The following is a 19,248-nucleotide window of genomic DNA, read 5'->3' as shown; positions in this document are numbered from 1 at the left end:
CTGCAGTATTTTCTATTACTGTCCATTACTGGACTGCTGTTCATTACTTTCTGCTTTTACAGGGCTTCATTTAGCTTTAATTCTTCACAGCAGTGTTTCAAACAACTTTTAGTGCGCATATGATAACATTCAAAGAACTTTCAGCCACAAAATCTCACTGAAATAGAGAACATAGAAACTATAAAAATCCTAGATTGGTAAACAGAATTACTTAGTCAGGGCTTTCATAGAACCTTTCCTAATGCAGTACTGTTCTGTACCTTCTGAACATTGAGGCATTAAGTTGTGCAATTTTAAATAAGATGATAATTTGAAAACTGTTCTTTTTAACAAAACTCTTTATTTAAGCCATATTATAGTAATTTACGTGGACTAAATTGCAGTAATGACTAACAGCTAGTTAAAATGATAGGTAAAATGGAGGACATACCTTAAAACAAACTACTGCATTTGTTCTGTCCATGAAGGATACGGGAGCCATTCTTTTCTATTTTGGACTATCTAAATTTTGGGTCATACCTAAAAGCATGACAGGTAAAATTATTATTAAGCTAATTATCCTTTTTGTTAATTTTTATGGACAGTCTGTTTTACATCTTGACTTACATTTCAGTTCAACTGCAGGGCTGGTTTGGGGGGAGGCTAAACTCTGTTTTCATTAAAAGGAAACTAAATTTCAAAAATACCATAATGTATTCTGAAAAAAGACCCCAACCCAAATACTGTTATCCAGTATTTCACACTTTAAGAACAAGCGTCCTCTGGGAACATCCAGTAATATTGGCAGGTTGCCATATCCACTCCCTTTCCAGATTTAACTAATCTGAAACTATACCACACTTGGAAGGAAAAGGCCACAACTGCATTTACATTGAGTCCATGAAAACCAAAAGGTTGTGGCGCTCCGTATGCTTTTGGTTTCTGTCTCCATTCAGTCTTACACTTGAAAAATTTACCTTTCTTGTCTCCTTCAAACAAGCACAATTTAAAGTAATCTCTTAAACCGGGTGCTTGATAAATTAAATGGGATTGAGTTTTTCAATTTTGCAGTACCTCTTGCAGGAAAATAACACGCTTGAAATTAGTGATGCCTGTATCAATGTGAAGTGCGGCGGCTACTTCTGAAGTCATAACCAGAAGTGCTTTAAATGCCACAGGAAAGTTCATTCAGTGGGGAGAAGGGCTGTTTTGAGCAACACAGGAGATGAATTTGGGCTTCTGGAAGTCGACTCAGGCGAGGGGACGAGATGAGGTCTCTTCAGCTTTATTGGGGGTTACATAGGGGATAGGAGAGTTTGGAGAGACATCTGAAGAGCCCAGAACAAAGGCTCTACAACAGTTTATAAGGGCACATAACTAGGCGGGTTTACAAGTTTTCAGAACAAATAGAAAAGTGAATACAAGTAATTTACAGTCTAAATTTACCAATGTCTAACTCTGAGATATGCAGGCGTCGAGTGGTTGGGGAGAGATAACGGCTCATACTATTTGTAATACTTTTCTGGGAGGTTGCTGGGATAATCCATTTCTTCTTCACTTTCTTCTGGCACTTCTCTCATTTCATCCCAATCCTCCACATTCTCAAGGGCACTGAGTTCTATCTCAGCTGCTTGGGCCGTAACATCTCCCCGTTTGTTTTCAAATAAAAAGGATAAAACTGCCTTTACAATGATAGATTTGCATATACACAAACAGTAAAGAACAAACGTGACAATGAGAACGACTGACACCAAGGTTTTCACGAGGGAAGCATCGTGAAACCTACAAAACAAACATGATTAAACAAAAATAACATTTTTAAACTTAAAAGGGTCTTCCCAATACTGAAGAATTTTTGGTTTCGGGAAGTCAAAATTTGCTAGGGAATATATGTATGATTCAAGAGGTATTTTAACTAAAGGGGGATCTTTAAGTCTAATTTTTTTCTGTTGTTTCCAGTTGAGGACTGAAAGTCGTTCCCAACTGGGTTTGAATTTTTGTTTTGGTTTCGCGAAATTCACTCGAGGGGGATGGTGTTTGAAATCTTCAGCTGTGTATGGCTTGACGCATTTTGCTGGAACCCACCTGGGCCCGGTAGGCGTGGATACGCACGCGTAACCACGTCCCCAGGTTACCAGGGGAAATGGTCCTTCAATGTTTAAAGTTTCCAAATTCCGAACCAACACAGGTGGTTGTATTTTCAATTTTCCTCTCTTGTCGTTTATGAAGTGCCTAAATATAGGCGGCATGGGCTCCTCGGCCGAGGCATTTAAAAAGTTGATGACATAGAGCGCCTTGGCCAACCGGAGGTGAGGTGTGGTGACTTCTGTTGTGGTCCCCAGCTGTCTGTAAAGTGTCGTTTTGAGGGTCCGATGGGCCCTCTCGACAATTGCTTGGCCTGTCGGCGAGTGAGGGATGCCGGTGACATGGCTGATCCCCCATTCTTCGAGGAATTTATTGAATCGTTTGGATGAGTATGCAGGGCCGTTGTCAGTTTTGATTTGCCCCGGGATGCCCAGTGTGGCGAATGCTTGGGTGAGATGCCTGATGCAGTCTGTTGTTTTCTCCCCAGAGTGGGCTGATGCAAACATTGCTCCTGAAAATGTGTCCATTGACACATGGACGTATTTCAATCGTCCAAATTCAGGAACATGTGTGACGTCGGTTTGCCACACCTGACAACTCTCAGTTCCTCGAGGGTTAACACCCATAGGGTAAGTGGGCAGATCGTCGGTGGCACAGTTAGGGCATGCCCTAGTTATTGCTCTTGCTTGTTCTTGAGAGATTCCGAATAGCCTGGCCAAGGCGTGAGCATTTTGATGGAAAAATTGATGGCTCAACTTTGCCTGGCTGAAGTGGTCTGGCGTATTCGGTTTCAGGGCAGAAGCTGCCAATTGATCAGCCCTACTGTTTCCATCGGCGATGGGTCCTGGCAGGTCGGAGTGTGACCTTACATGCATCACAAAATAGGGATGCTCCCGGTGGGACAAGGCTGTCACAAGCCTCAGGAGTAAAGAAAAGATTTTCGGATTGTCAATTTGTTTCAGGACTGAATTTTCTGCTCTCAATGTCACTCCTGCCACATAGGCAGAGTCTGTGACAACATTGACAGGTTCTTTAAATGTTTCAAACAATCTCACCACTGCAGCAAGCTCGGCAACTTGTGGGGACCCCTCGATTACTTGCACATCGGACTCCCACTGTCCTGTGGCGGGGTTCCTCCAAGTCATAACAGACTTTTTGGAAGTGCCTGAGCCATCTGTAAATACAGTCAAGGCGTTGGGAATTGGTTTTTGTGACAGTTTTGGTTTTTCAAACCAATTAAATGCTGTACTTAGAAGTTTGTGTTTTTGATGGCTTGATGTTATTTGGCCAGAGAACCCTTCGAGAGCCATTTGCAGAGGTTCATTGAATTGCATTTCAAAATCCAATTGTTCAGCTTTGTAAGGCACACGTATGAAAACAAAGTCCTGACCTGCTAAGGTACGGAGCCTTAACCTACCCTTTTTGATCACCTTGGATACAAATTCATCTCGGGTAGTTAACGTTTTCGCCAACTGGTGGGGGAGGAAGATCCACTCGATGATAAGCAGTGGATCAGGTCGGTCTACACTCCACTGGTAAATTAACCCGTGGATGTATCGACCTTCCCCCAGGACCACAAGCTCAAAAGGTAGGTTTGGGTCATATCGGTGGGCTTGCCTTTCCAATATGGCCTTTTCCACCTTTCCCAGTGCATCCACAGCTTCTGCTGTTAATTCTCTTGGGGAGTCTAGCTCCCCCCCTCCGATTAAACAGTTGAAAAGGGGGGCCATTTCCTCAGTTGTGATACCTAGGAGAGGCCTTACCCAATTCACGGAGCCACACAGTTGATGTAAATCACGCAATGTGCGTGGGAGGTTTCCAATTTTCAAACATTGAGGACGGATAGTACGATCATGAATGGTACAACCCAGGTATTTCACTGGTGTTGTTTTTTGGATTTTGTCTGGTCTTATATCAAAACCTGCTTTTGTGAAAACATGTGAAACAATTGTGAGCACTTTTTCAACTTCTGGGCTTGTTGGAGCACACACCAGAATGTCATCCATGTAATGCAGAATGCGGACTTCAGGAAACTGTCGTCTCACAGGGGCGAGAACTCGTGCAATATATTGTTGACAAATTGCAGGTGAGTTTTTCATCCCCTGAGGGAGAACAGTCCACTGAAACCTTTGGAGTGGTTCTGAGTTGTTCAGAGAAGGCACTGAAAATGCAAATTTGGCTTGATCTGCAGGGTGGAGTGGAATGCTAAAGAAAGCATCTTTCAGATCAAGGACAGCCAATTTCCAGTCTGAGGGTAAAAGGGCCGGAGATGGTAATCCGGGTTGGAGAGATCCCATGTCCTCCATGGCCTTGTTAATTTCTCGAAGGTCATGGAGAAGTCTCCATTCGTCCTTACCAGGTTTTCTGATAACAAAGATTGGAGAGTTCCACGGGCTTGTTGAAGGAACAATTCGTCCTTTTGCAAGTTGCTCTGCCACTAGGGTTTTGAGGGCTTTCAATTTTTCAAGGGGCAGGGGCCATGGATCAATCCACACAGGTTCTTCTTTCAGCCAATTAAGACGTGGGATAGCGCCCTCCACCACGGCCCCGGTGGAAAAAACCTGCTCTTTAGGAGAAGGAATGATAATTTTTGCTCCCCATTGGCAGAGCAAATCTCTCCCCCACAGACTGTATGAGAGGTCCGCCACAAAGGGACGGACAGTGCCTTTTACTCCTTCTACATTTATACAAACAACTGTTTGGGCACTTCGACGTGCCTGTGCATTTCCTCCCACTCCCATAATGGGTGTAGTGGAATCAGTGAGAGGCCATTGGGAAGGCCAATCTCGGTGTGCAATGATGGTGATGTCTGCTCCAGAGTCCACTAGTCCAGTAAGAGTAATTGTCTTTCCATTTAATGTTAAGGATGCTGTCAGCAAAGGACGAGATTTTGCTAGGTTTTCTGACCAGAATACAGATGTTGTGTGTCCTTGGTCAGGGTCTGTTGGCAGCAAATGCTGGAACATGTCATCATCGGTGTCTGATTCAGATGTCCAGTTCAGTTCTTGGGTCTCACTATTTTTTTCTGCACGCGGTGAGTGTTCGCGTTCATAATTTAGTTTTTTGATGACTCATTTGCGGCTGGATTGAAACGAATGGAGGGTTTTCTGGCGATTTGAGGTGTAGGTTGTTGTGACGCAGGGCGCGAGGTGTTTGGGGTTCCAGTGTGGGATTCCGTAGGTGTTCTCGGAGGAAAAGGAGAAGAACGTGAGAGGGAAATATTGGGACAGTTTCTTGCCAAATGGCCATGCTGGCCACAATTGTGGCAGGTATATTGTGATTGTGGATTGGAATGGGATTGAGGTCGGGAAGTATAGGCTTTAGGGAATTGTGGTACTCGGAGAGGGGGTTCAAGAGATGGACGTGAACAGGCTTCGATTAGTAATGATAAGGTAATTTCTGTGCTTGGGGGTAAAGATGAGATGATTTGCCTGCATCTGGGATTTGCATTCACAGAGGCTGTTTGAATTATGACTTCTTCTTGCTGTTCAGGATTTTTAAATTGCTTTTCAATGGCTGCTGACAGCCTGTCAATGAAATCAGTAAATAATTCAGTTTGGCCTTGTTTGATATACATGAAAGGTACTAAGGTTTCTGGTTTTGAAGGAACAGCCTTTAAGGCATTAAGTGCTGCTGTTATTAAATCTAATTGAATTGATTTTGTAATGATTTTCACTTGTTCAATCGGATTATTAAATCCTTCTTCTGATCCAATGAGAATTGACATTGTTAGGTGTTGCAGGTTGGGGTTTGTTTTATAATTTGTTAAAAGAGATTGGACTCTCCGTTTAAAATGTGATTCCCAGAGTGTCATTTGTGCTGGTGTTAATAGCACTGCTATAATGCTTCGAATGTCTACTGGACAACGGGTTTCTGATTGGAGTATTGAATCTAAATATGAATTAAAATAGGTTGAATTTTGGCCAAAATTTTTTGCAGCTTTTAAAACTTTTTCTCTCACTGAATGTGGAATTGGAAACCAAGTGACAGCTTGTGTTTTGCCTCTGTGGATGCTCATCGGGGGTGGTGAGGGACTGGGGGAACTGTGATTAGAATTAGGAGAGAGTTGGGATTGAGAGGGGTGTTGGGGTGAAGGAGGTGGATGCTTTTTCCGCCTCTGGGCGGGCGCAGCTATGAGGGTCTGACCACCGGATGTTGACATGCTGAAGTTCCTGTCAAGATGGCTGCGCCCATGAGAAATTTCTCCGGAGGTGTTTTGCGGGGTTCGGACCGCCCCTCTGGCGTCATGGAGGAGGCGGTGGACAGGGTTGGGAGAGGGAGTGAAGGGGGTGGATCTAGGGAAAGGGAGGAGGGAGTGAGATCATGGTAGGAGTGGGTTCTGTTCCCGCGGCGAAAGCAGCGGGAGGCTTTTGCGGGTAAACATGGAGGAGTAGATAGGAGGAAGTCATGACGCGATTGGGCGGAAGGAGAGGGGGAAGGGGAATGCTGGGAAGAAGATGCTCGCGACGAATGCTGGGAAGGGGAACGTCGGGCACGCCCACGGAGGCAGGCATGGTTGCGGCCATAATTCTTTTGTCTGGATTCCGCGCGGTCTGGGGTGGATTTTTCAGCGTTTTTTGGCGCGGACCTGGTTTTATTTTTCCGAGATCGGGGAAAGCGCGGACTAGGGGTAAGAGGGGTTGAGGGAGGAGTAGAAACAGAGCTGCAGTCTCTGTCTGGGGTTCGGGGGGAGAGAGAAACCCGCGGGTCCCAGCGCAGGCAGCTCCTGGGCGTACTTTTACGGTTTACCTGGGGATTTCTCGCTCCTTTTAGGATAGAGGGGTAAGGAGAAGGGTGTTGGGATAATAAAGGGGAACTGGGGAAAGAAAGCTTTTCAGCAGCAGTTACTAAACTGTGAGTTTTGGAGACTAGGGGGTATAATCGGAGGGCTAATTTTTCTTGTAAACGGCATTGAAAGGAGATTTTTTCGGACAGTTCGTCCCAGAAATCCCCTGAAAGGATGTCTTGTGGGTGTTCGGGGGGACAATATTTTAAAATAAAACGTATTAAAGATGTTAAATGGCTTTTCTTAAAGAAAACTTCGTTCTGAACTAAAAGTGTGGTTAATTTGGACTCAATCTCGCCTCTCAGATTCGCGACTTTAGAAAAAGAGCAGCCCATTGCTTCCAAGCGGGGGGGGTGGTCTTTTTCTAAGCCGAAAAACAAAAAACAAAAACTAAAACAGTTCCTCTGACCCTCCCCCTACAGCGAGACTCGTTCTCTGCCCTGCAGGGGCACTGGGTGGGGACTCCCTCTCCCACTCCCACAGTGTCACGGGGGACTTACACCACTCGTGGGTCCTGTTCCGTGAGGAGGTCAGGGGCAAAGAAAAGTCGGTGTCGCGAGGTCGCGTTCCAGGCGTCCACGCTCGCTTCGATCGGGCGTAGGCTCCCACAAAAGCTGGAAAGTTTTGGTGTTGCTCTCAGGTGGAAAATTCACGCGTTGCTGGAATGTGGCTGCGGGTGTTTTGGGCTCTCCCTCCTCCGCTCGGCAGCAGGCTGCAGCCGCGGCTTTTCGGAGGGGTTTGAAATCCGGTTTTTTGCTGTTTCTCCCGGTTTCTTCTTTTCACGCGGTTTCAGCGTCTTCTCCCACGATGTTCCTCACACGATGGCTCATCTGTGGTTTTCCTCACACGGGGCACCATCTGCGGCGGCTACTTCTGAAGTCATAACCAGAAGTGCTTTAAATGCCACAGGAAAGTTCATTCAGTGGGGAGAAGGGCTGTTTTGAGCAACACAGGAGATGAATTTGGGCTTCTGGAAGTCGACTCAGGCGAGGGGACGAGATGAGGTCTCTTCAGCTTTATTGGGGGTTACATAGGGGATAGGAGAGTTTGGAGAGACATCTGAAGAGCCCAGAACAAAGGCTCTACAACAGGTTATAAGGGCACATAACTAGGCGGGTTTACAAGTTTTCAGAACAAATAGAAAAGTGAATACAAATAATTTACAGTCTAAATTTACCAATGTCTAACTCTGAGATATGCAGGCGTCGAGTGGTTGGGGAGAGATAACGGCTCATACTATTTGTAATACTTTTCTGGGAGGTTGCTGGGATAATCCATTTCTTCTTCACTTTCTTCTGGCACTTCTCTCATTTCATCCCAATCCTCCACATTCTCAAGGGCACTGAGTTCTATCTCAGCTGCTTGGGCCGTAACAGTGAAGAATTGTTTTGTATTTAGCAGGTGCTTGTATAGGAACTTGTCTTTTTTGTACAATAGTTGGTTGAGCCAATCAAAAAGAATTTTCAGTGTTTTCTTGCTTTACAGCTGGATGAGAAGTAGTATTTTCCTCACTTTTGTTCCTCTCAAATCATTCAGTTATGATCATGCCAAAGTCCAAGTAACTGAGCAGTTTTGTAGGGTTTAGCAGTTAGCTGCCTCAGATTAGACATATGCTCGAATTCTTTTCTGGTTTGTAGGTTTTACCTGAAAGCACTCGACAGCTGTTGAATGTTTTAAGATGACGTAACTGGTACCCCTGTGACTCCTAACCCCCAGAGCAGAGAATTTTCTGACAGTGACTTTTTTCCTTTTAATGGCTGATATGAATGTTGCTCATATGCAGCTGTGTGGCCAACTGTGTTTTTAACAGCTGAGTAACTTGCTGCACAAATACACTTAATAGTAAGCATATCTGTTAATGCTTGCGGGTATGACTTAGCTGGGATTGTGACCGTTTTGGAATGTGGAAGCTGCATAGTTTTATTGTTGAAAACTCTGTGTGCTGGGATCAGAGGAAGTAAAATTTCACCTGCAATTTTCCTGCTTCCATAATGTTAACTGGCATAAAAGTGATTATGAATTTCTGTATAGTATTTGGGGGAATTGGCTTGTGCAGGACTTAATGGAAATGAAGCAGCAACTGAGATTTTTACTAAGTAATTTTATAGCAGTTGGTTATGACTCAACTATTCATACAATCTGTAACAATCTTGATATTTACCTGACAAGACTGCATTTTATAACTGTGGTTATTTGAGTACTTGGTGATTATCAGTATAGCAGTAACACAAAGCTGTACTGCACTCTTTTCACTATCTTTAATGTGTTATTTCTTTTTATTTTGGGAAAGGGTATGCCAATATGGACCAATACAGAACAATCTGGTTTCAGTGTTTTCCTTACTATCATATGGTTCTGTTTTTTCATTTTTATATTTTTAGGGCTGGTGGACTGGGTCTTAATTTTGTTGGTGCCAATGTTGTTATACTGTTTGATCCTACATGGAATCCAGCAAATGATCTTCAAGCAATTGACAGGTACACTCTCAAAATACAGAACTTGATCCATGTTGTTCTCTTCCTTTCATTCTGTAATCTGATTGTCCAGCTAAAACTTTCCTCAAGTAAGAAGATTTTTTATATCGTCTGACTCATTCACAAGGCAACAGGAAAAGTTCAGCTAAGTTCGTTTTTAGCTTTGATGTGATTATTTTTAACACTAAATTTTACAACTTATTTTCCTTTATTTCTTTCTTGTGACAGTGGGCCAAAAGAACTCAGTAAGAAACTCCCCATGGTTACTGTAACTTTTTGTGATCTCTAGAATATGTGTGTACATATGACATTTTCCTTATGTTTTTCATGACAGAGTGCATTGTAGTTGACCCTAATTCAAGTGATGTTTTGAATTCCAGAACCCTAAAAGACAAGTGTTTATGTTCTCTTTTGCTTCACCATTGTGGAGATCAGTGTCTTTTTAGCACTCACTTTTAGCTCTGATATTATGGTGCTGGAGTATTTCCAGTAATATAGACTTTTCTTTCAAGGATTTTTGACTGTAGGATGTTTTCCTAGGAATCCAGGACAGACCTTTGAGTAACTGAAGTAAAGAATATTGAAAGGCTTCAAAATTCAGTAGATTTATATTTTCATGAGCAGAAACAAACTTGTTTCTGTTATCTCATGCAATTATGTAATTCCATTTTAAGGGTCTTTCTGATTTCTAAGACTTGTTTATGTGCACCTGTTATAGAGAAATATGTGTGTCAGAAGCATGTATTGAAGACTGTCTTTAAAGAATCATTGTAAGATCACATTATTATGAATTGTTTTAGCCTCTTGTGACTTTTGTGGCATATAGCCTATTAGAAGTCTCAGAATTTACCATTTGAATGGAACACTGCGAGTTCATTAGCTGTTTTCATGATGTTGTATCTTGTAAAGTGATTTATAAAGTTAAGAAACAACAGATGGCTCCAAGTAAGCAATAAGTTAATTCCTATATAACGCAAATAGGAGAATACTTGGAGCAAAAGTAGGTGAAGATAGAGAGGGTAAAAAAACCAAAACAAACCTGAGATAAACGGAGTGGAAGATGTGTTTCCTGAAGGAGAAGAAAGACAGTTCTTGTGATATAACATGAGGAGAAAGCTTTTTTTAAACTGGGTAGGCCTGGAGAGAAATATGGGATACTAAAGGTAAAGGAAAAGGGAATTAATTACTGAGGAAAATCTGGAAGAGTAAGGAAAATAACCCAATGAACATACGCATGATTTAGAATAGTCCTGTTTTATTAGAGTGCTTTTATATATTTATTATTTTGTTTATTGTTTATTACTACCCCTAAGAGTTCTCATTTCTTAAAATGTTTCTAATGTGCCACTGTCCTTGCAGAGCTTATCGAATTGGCCAGTACCGAGCTGTTAAAGTGTTTAGACTGATATCCTTGGGAACTGTGGAAGAGATGATGTACTTGCGACAAGTTTATAAACAGGTAAAGTTGACAAACCGCTTAAATGAGGAGCGCTTCCTAGCAGTTTCAGGGATTGAAAGCTAATCTAGCCTATAGTAAAATTGTAGTTTACCTTGAGTTTATGGTATATGCTGTTACCTTAATTTACTAAGCAAAGATACATTGTTTAGCAATTGTCAAAGAATGGAACAGAATTATATTTGTATTCAAGTTTTTCTGTAACTATTGCCACTTTAATTATGCAATGTACATTTTATTCAGTTTATACAGAGAACTGCTTTTATTTGAAGACTTGTAAAGTACAACTGTGATAATTGTATCTGCAGCACTCTGATTCAGACAGCTTTTTCTCACAGAAGTCTGGAGAAAATAAAGCAGAAATCTTGTTGGTGCTATAGAAAAGCAAGAGGCATTGTGACTTTCCTGTTTCTGGGAACTTGCTCGTAAAAGGAGAGGAAAATGTTATTGGTCCTATTATGAAGATGAGAAGTGATTCTGCTTGCTGGAACACTCAGCCTGGCTCAGTTGCACTCTAGATTTTTTGACTTGGATTGATAGGCTTTGTCCTGGTTCTGGCCAGGACAGGGTTAATTTTTGCAGTAGCCAGAAAGGGGCATGGCTATTGTATACCACCTCCCATCATTTTTGGTGAATGGGGGAAGTGGTCTCCTCTGGGTTGTGTAAAGGCGTGGAGCGAGAGGTTGGGTTTTGTCAGGGCTTGCCAAGTGGTGAGCAATTGTCTGTGAGTCGTTCACCTCTCTTGTACACTCTTATTCATATTGTTACTATTATTGTTTGTTTCTTGCTTCACTGCTGTTTCTGGGAAATTGTTCTTCTCTCACCCCTTAATCTTCACCTTTTGAGCCTCCAATTCTCCTCTTCAGCCTCCTGCAGGGGGACAGGGTATGGTTTGTAATGTTTCGGTGGGAGCACTAAATTGGCGAAAATCATTCCTAAACCAGAACTTCAGTACCTAAGATTACGAAAAGAAAAGTGTGTGGTTTGAGGAACACATAATCTAGGAACTGTTTCCTGATGAGATTAGAATTGAAACAAAAAATAAGCAAACTCAGACATGGTCAGCAAAGAACAGGCCACAAAATAATAGGGAACTAGAAGCAATATGAACGTGTTTTTCTCAACAAAAGTTGAAAGTTGAGAAATTATTGATTTTTCAAGTCCTGATGTTATAGGCATGTAAACTTGGAGAAAGGAAGAAAACCATTGGGATACAGTTGTCCTGAAGAATGCATTGCATAGACAAGACAAAAGTAGGTCACCTTAGTGGGAGAATGATGCTATATATTTAAAAAAACTTCATCAGACTTGAGGAATTAACCTAATAATTTGAATTTTTTTCCATAAAAATAAAAAGTTGTTAATGAGTCTTCAGTGGCAAGCACTTGTAGCTGGGTTATATACAAGGAGGAATTTGGAGGTTGAGTGAGTAAGAAATGCAGCAGTAAAGAGACTGTTAATATTCTCCTCAGATCTAAGTGACAAATAAAAATAAGGTTCTAAGATCATCTGATTTCTCAGAGCAGATTGTCATAAAAAGGCATTTATCCTCAGGAAGATCAGATCTCGATCTATTGTTAAGTAATATGTATGGTTTACTTTAAAATGCTACTTTTGGAAGTGTAACAGTGACTTATCTCACTTAAAGTCTGTTTTGTAGAAGCCAAAAAGCAATTAGAGTGCTGTTCAATTTTGACAAAATTATCTAAGTAAAAAAGAGGAAACTTACAGAAAAATTAAAAGAAGTAGGTAATGGGCTGAACAGGTAATAGGGAAATTTGCAGAGATTCTGTATAAGAAGCTCAGAATTAAGATGTTTTAATAGTTGAAATAATATACTAGAAAGGCAGATTAAATATAATGCATGGTAAGTCCTAAAACTAAATTTATTGGACAGTAGTCTAAGAACATAAAAGCTAATAGTTTAGGTTTTTAACACATCAGGACCACAAATTGTACTGCTCTGTGGACTTTAGTAAGGTTTAAGAGTGTTCATTGCAAAAAAAAAAAAAAAAAAAAAATAGAAACCCTTAACTTAATGTATTCTTCACGTGCACATTCATGGAAAAGCTTTGAGAGGATCCTGCTCCAAAGTTTCTCTTGTGCAAAGTACTTCTGAGAATTCCTTTCAACAGCAAGTATCAATAGGAGAAGTCTCAGAAAGGCTAATAAAATGAGCAATAGCGGATTACAACCAATGATATTCACTAAAATCCTGAAGGAGGGGAGCCTGCTTCACCAAGATCTTCGGAGTTGTGATCTTGTAGAAGTGGAGACCAGGATATTGTCTGTTTGGATTTCCAAAAAGCATGTATAAATCTTAAAAGCAGGTATAAGTCTTGTGCTTTTTTTCTTTTTTTCTTTTTTTTCTTTTTTTAATTGACTTGTATTTTTCAAGTTGGATAAGCAGCAATGAACAGGGTAATTATCAATCTGAAGGTTGATTTCGTTTTTGGCTGTACTTGGATTGCTTTCCTTTAGCAAGTAAACATACAGTGCAAAGGACGATGAAAAAAATGCTAATAACTTAGTATAGAGGAAGCTGAGCTGTCAAGATGTAGAGGAGTGCCAGTAATTTGTATACTAGATGTCTGATAATAGGCAACAATGCCAAAAAAGACTTCAAATACTTTTTTTTTTAATTCAGTAAAGCCAAGCAGGTTCATATTATACCAACATCTGCCAGGGGAATTAAAACAAAATATCCTCTCTTAGGAATTTCTTCTTGTTCCAGCTAAAGCTGTGTATATTATGTGGATGCCAGGAAATTCTGATGTGTTGTTGTAGCAAACACTTCTGAAATCTCTTGTGTTGTTCTGTTTTAGCAACTTCACTGTGCAGTGATTGGAACTGAAAATGCCAGACGGTATTTCGAGGCAGTGCAAGGATCAAAGGAACATCAAGGAGAGCTTTTTGGGATTCATAACCTTTTCAAACTTAGGACTCACGGGTCCTGTCTTACCAAAGACATCCTGGAGGTGTGAAGTACTACCCTTTTACTTTTGAGTATTAGTTTTATATTTTTCCTTTCCTTATGAGACTTTCTGGTTATCATTTTGTATGGAAACACTATAAAACAGAAAGAAACTTAATCAGTAGTTGTCTGTGCAATGACTTGAATGAAATAGGCATGCTAATTTCTCATTCTGATGCAGACCAGATAAATTTCTTTAAATCCAAGAATGAAAAAAGCTTGGATAATAATTTTCATAAATTTCTTAATATATATATCCTTTTTTAATAAAAACTACTTATTTTTTGATACTTTCGTGCAACTTTGTGCACCAGTTCCTTTTATTCATCAGTAACTCAGACTGACCTTTTAAGCTAGAATTCTGATAATAAAAATATTTTTTATGATCACAGTAGCCTCTTTATAGTACTTTTTGCAATGTCAATAACTGTTTAATAAAATGTATTTTTAAATGCTGCATTTTGAGATGTTACATGGTGGAAGAAAATAGCTGAGAATTCATCTTTTAAAATTAATTTCTGTCTTGGTTTGAAAACAAACCAGTGGGAGATCACAAGTCAAGATTGAAATTAAAAATAAGTGAAATAATACAAGGAAAAGCACTGACAAAGTCAGATACAACCTAACACCCTGTTAGGGTGGTAGTAGCAGTCCAATTGAAGTAGTCCAGTTGAAGCGGTGATCCTGTGAAGGTCTAGTCTCCAGCTGAAGATCCAGTAGTAGCTCTCGTCCTCTGGGAACCCAGTAGACAGGGCTAGCTCAGGCAGTTCCAAGGCCAGGTTATATCCAGGTGGGAACACCTGGTTCCTCCCTTCTGGGCAGAGCATCCCACAATGGGATGAGATAAGTCCATGAGTCACACGGTGGGTCCCTGATGGCCCATTGCCTGTCATGCGGGGTGGGTCATTAGCAAGTGATAATAGCTAACGGATGGCCCATTGCCTGTCATCCGGAGCGGGTGATAGCAGCTAATGGCCCACAGCTGGTGGTAATAGAAAACTACATCTATATTGCAACCTAGGACAATTTCTTAATTACTCTAACTGTTGGCCAAATTCTATAATGTATAGTGTAAACTGACTTTAGGTATATCCAGTATTATACCTTTTGTATGCAGCATGTTTGCTGCAGCCAGCTTGCATTTTCAAATTTACTGCAGCTTTATTCCATGGTTTTTTTTCTTTCCATCCTTCCCTTTATTTTATGATTTTTCCTCTGCTAGTAATCATTTTTTTTGCTGATGGTACTTCTGGTCCTTACACTTCTTTAGAAAGAAATAAACTTTTTCTTCTTGTGCTTGCCTTTGTATGTAATAAAAACTGTATCTGTTTATGTTAACATATTTGATTATTTTAGAGGGAAGGGCGGGTAGAAGCAGGAGTCATGACAGCAACTACATTGCTAAAGGAAGAGAATCCTTCATGCAGCTCAGAAAAGGTGAGATGTCTTTGTGGGCTGTGGACCAGAGCATGACAGGGCTCTAATTCCCAGTATTGCAGTCGCAAATGTGGGTATTATGTTGTTAGGCTGATAATACATTTACCCTGTTGTTAAGAAGATGTTATTTAGGGAATTGTGGAAAGGAGGACAGTTGATTTAGATGATTTAAAGTTTCAGGTTTTGTGGAACTCTAGAAGACCTGGGCTGTTTAGTTGTAGTCAGGCAATCAGACAGTGATTCCCACCAAACCAGTGGTCTGTTCAATACTGTCTTTTTTATTTTTAATGTGTGTAATTATCTAATGATTTCCTTCTGGAGTAAGAGCTTATTTCATTTTTTTTTCCTGCAAAGGTCAGTTTTAATAGGAGCATTGCATTTGTGGGAATGTTTTTGATTGAGCACCGTGTACAGGTACTTTGGGAAGCAAGCAGTTAAGTCAATAAAGAGGCCTATAAAAGTAAAATTATCATTAGATTAGATCACAGGGATATTACAAATTAGCCAATATCTTTTATGCCTGTTGGAGATTTCTGTGAGCAAATGTTAGTGTTAATGTAATGCGTGCCCTCACATTGATCTTAATCTCACATTGATAATACATCACTGGATGGTCATGATCTCACAAATGACTTGTTGACAAACAATAACTTTTAAAATTTATATTAAATACTTTTTGATGAGCAGAATTAGATCAGGATTAGTATATTAATTTTAAAGTGTCTCTTTGAGTACAGCATTGTAGTACTTACCGTTCTGACTTTCCGTTAACATCTTGCTGTAATTCTTCTCTTGGTAGTATGCAGTTCTAGAGCTGTATTCTGGACTTCAGTATCTTAAAAATGCTTTAAGGTTGCCTGGGCATAATTTTATTTGATTACAGTCGGCCTCAACTAATTTTAGAGTGAAATGCTATGTGCTCATGACTCTTTTAATGTTAGCCCCCATATACAAGGAAGTTAACCACTGCATTTTTATTTTTTTTAATGAATGTCATTACACAATATTAAGGTTTGAATCATAAAGTCACCTTCCTAACTGCCTTTGAGAGATGAAAAATAGCAATGAGATTAGTATAAATATGAAAAATATGGATGGGGATTTTGAAGGCATGGGTTGGTTTAGCAGTGGGCGCATTTATTGTCTCAACTACATAATGCTATTGGTTATTTTAAGTGTTGTTCTGCTAAAAATTTTCTGCTACCAGAGACTTCAATAATTTCTCATTATGATTTATTTTGCATTTTGTAATAGTATTTTGCATATTTTTTGCTTGAGTAACATAGTGAAAATCTACCTTTTTTACAATGCTTTGGAATTACGTGTGCTGTGTATGCTATTAACGTTAAATAATTTTTCTGTAATTTTTAAATTTTTTTAGTATGAACAGCCAGACTATAGAGAAGATGAAGATCCACAAAGAATTCAGGCACAAATGAAAAGAGAAGAAACAGATTTTTGGGATGACTTCAGTGATGATGATATTCTGGAGACTTCTGTGAAAAAATGTGACAGAAAGAAGCCGTGCAATGCAAATAATTTCATGGTAACAAAAGGACAGCTTTCCTTAATGCAGTGTGGATTCTCTAAGTTCTTACAGAGAGAAATTGAAACTACTAAAGAAGGGGATGATAATTATAACTCTTATCATTCAAGTTCTGATGATCACCCTTTAAGAAAAAATGTAAATAGCAACCACAGTGATTTTCAGAAATGTCAAACCAGTGCGCCTGTCTTGGAGACTGGGAAAGCTGTTCTGTCACCAGATGGAACTGATAAACAAGATACGCACAATACAGAGTGGCTTGGTTTATCGGGCTCTGAGGAGGAAGAGGATAGAAAAAATGAGAATCAAGGCATTTCAAAGCAGCATGATATAGTCATGGAAACTGAAAGTAGTTCTGAAGAGGATGATGATGTCATCTTTCCTACCCAAGTTCAAGTACGCCAGCAAACAGCACTTACTAAAGAAGTTGAAATACACAGGTCAACATCTGAAAATTGTGAAGAGTTAGCAAAAGAAAAAGCTGGGTTTGTATTTAAGGGAAACAGTAGGCAATTTGTATTCCACAGTACTGAGTCAAATTTCAGCAATGCCATGTCTTTTGAAGATGTCAAGAATGATACAGATTTGAAAGGAGCAAGCGACATAAGTGATGAGTCTGATGATATTGAACTTTCTCATAATTCTGAATCAAGAAAGGTGGGAACATTAAGCTTTCCAAAGTGGAAGGAAAGATGTGCCCTTAACAATCAACTAGATAATGTCTCCAAATCTCTTCTACAAGCAAAGAAGCCTAATAGAAAAGGAAAGGAAAGTGGTTCTCAGAATATAGATGAATTCTCATCCTCTGAAGATAACTCTCCAGCTGAGAAAATTGATGCCAGAAAGCAAAGCTGTAAGTGTAAACGACTGAGAGGCAGAGTTCAGTTTGGGTCTAAAATGGTACATCCTATTCAAGATACCTCAGTTTCACAAATGAAGTCTAACAATTTTGCTGTACATAGGAATTACACAAGTAAAACTGAATTTGAGCATCAAGAGCGGAAAATGGAATCAGTGGACAGATACTTAGGTAACTATTAATTTGTTTGATTTTATTTCAACTAAAGTAATACCATATGTTTAACTTACCATTGTCAGCATGTTTTAAGTTCTTCTTGCTGTACATGTTTTTTTTGTCACAAGATGTAATAAATACCTGCTAAATTATTATTTAGTAGTATCTTTCTGTATATCTGTCTTTATGTATTAGTCTTTTCTGTCTTCTGGGGTGACAGGCTGCTTTGTAATACTATGTTAAACTCTTACCATCTCTTGAAATATGTTGAGATTGAAGATTTATTCAGAATTCACTAACTAAATATTTGAACTGTAAAATCTTAAGAGTCTTGATAGGGCTGTTAAGTAACATGTATAGGAAGAAAAAAAACTGACGTGGGAGTTTTAAACACCATGTAGAAGACTTGATTCTTAAAGACTGAATTGTAACCATTGATGTTGCTACCAGTAAGCCAGAGATGCTTTGAAACTTCTTTGTCCATCTGAAAACAACCACACTGAAATTAAAGTAGTATTAAACTGTCTGGATAAATCAAAAAAAGTCCATGATTGTTGTTAATTTCATAGAGCTGAAAAACCTGGTGCTAAGTCAAACCATAACAAATTTTACAACTTCAATGTAATTTTTTTTAAATTACAATATCCATCAGTGCAACTGTTTACCTTCAGAGTTTTGGAATAACCAGCATCTTTGATTGTATTTTTCTTGTCATGTATCAGATGGTGTTCAAGAAGTGGCATATATTCATTCAAATCAGACTGTGGTTGGCTCCAGCAAGGCTGAAAATCATTTGAGCCGGTGGGCAGTGCGAGACGTATTTGAGTTGAAGCAGTTCTCCCAGCTCCCTGCTAATGTAGCTGTCTGTAGTGCCAAGGTAAAGAGAAATTTTTGGAAAAGTAATTTTAACTTTTTTTATCCTCAGTTTTCATCTTAAAATGCTCTAAAAATCTTGTTTTTCTGTTAACGGCCACCATGGATGATCAAAGACACTGAGGATGGGAGGATGAGAATGTGCAATTGGAAGTCTAATAAATTACTTTGTTTCTTGGGGTGGCTTTTACATTAGCCAGCTTTAAAAGAGTTGTAAATTAAAGAGCACAGCACCCTCTGTGGGACTTTTCTGTGAGAGAAATGGTAAGACTAAAGAGTGGGTTTTTGAAGTCAAATTCTATTGCCATGTTTTTTTGATTTGAGCCTTGAAAAATCTTCGGTTAGCCCTATATCCAGTTAACAAATATCAAGTTGCCACAATACATTCTGGAACCCTGTAGCATAGAAATTTAAACATAAATCAGTTTGTAGACTTTCTTGGGGAGGTGAACATATGCAATTGCCATAGTTGAGTCAAATTGTCTATGTTTAATATCTTAAACATAAAACTAGAGTTTACTGGGAGTGCTTATTTGCTGCAGCAGATGTGTTTTATGCTTTTTGTTGGTCCTGCAGCTTGTTTAATTGCACTTGGTGTACACACAAATCTGGAATAAATTCAG

At 39.7% G+C, this 19,248-nt stretch overlaps 1 protein-coding gene across 1 annotated transcript in view; it reads left to right on the top strand.

Annotated features, from left to right (window-relative positions):
• Positions 1-19,248, top strand: part of ERCC6L2 (ERCC excision repair 6 like 2) — a 65,392-nt gene that overhangs the window by 30,952 nt on the left and 15,192 nt on the right. Inside the window, exons 12-17 of the mRNA XM_085043009.1 lie at positions 9,232-9,327; positions 10,684-10,783; positions 13,606-13,758; positions 15,111-15,191; positions 16,573-17,767; positions 18,475-18,629. Of these exons, the coding sequence (XP_084899135.1) occupies positions 9,232-9,327; positions 10,684-10,783; positions 13,606-13,758; positions 15,111-15,191; positions 16,573-17,767; positions 18,475-18,629 (1,780 nt within the window). The remainder of the gene's footprint in view (positions 1-9,231; positions 9,328-10,683; positions 10,784-13,605; positions 13,759-15,110; positions 15,192-16,572; positions 17,768-18,474; positions 18,630-19,248) is intronic.

This window comes from Lichenostomus cassidix, chromosome Z (assembly GCF_008360975.1).
Source record: "Lichenostomus cassidix isolate B80296 chromosome Z, HeHo_3.0, whole genome shotgun sequence".
Taxonomy (NCBI): Eukaryota; Metazoa; Chordata; class Aves; order Passeriformes; family Meliphagidae; genus Lichenostomus; species Lichenostomus cassidix.
This window is presented reverse-complemented; position numbering and strand designations above follow the sequence as displayed.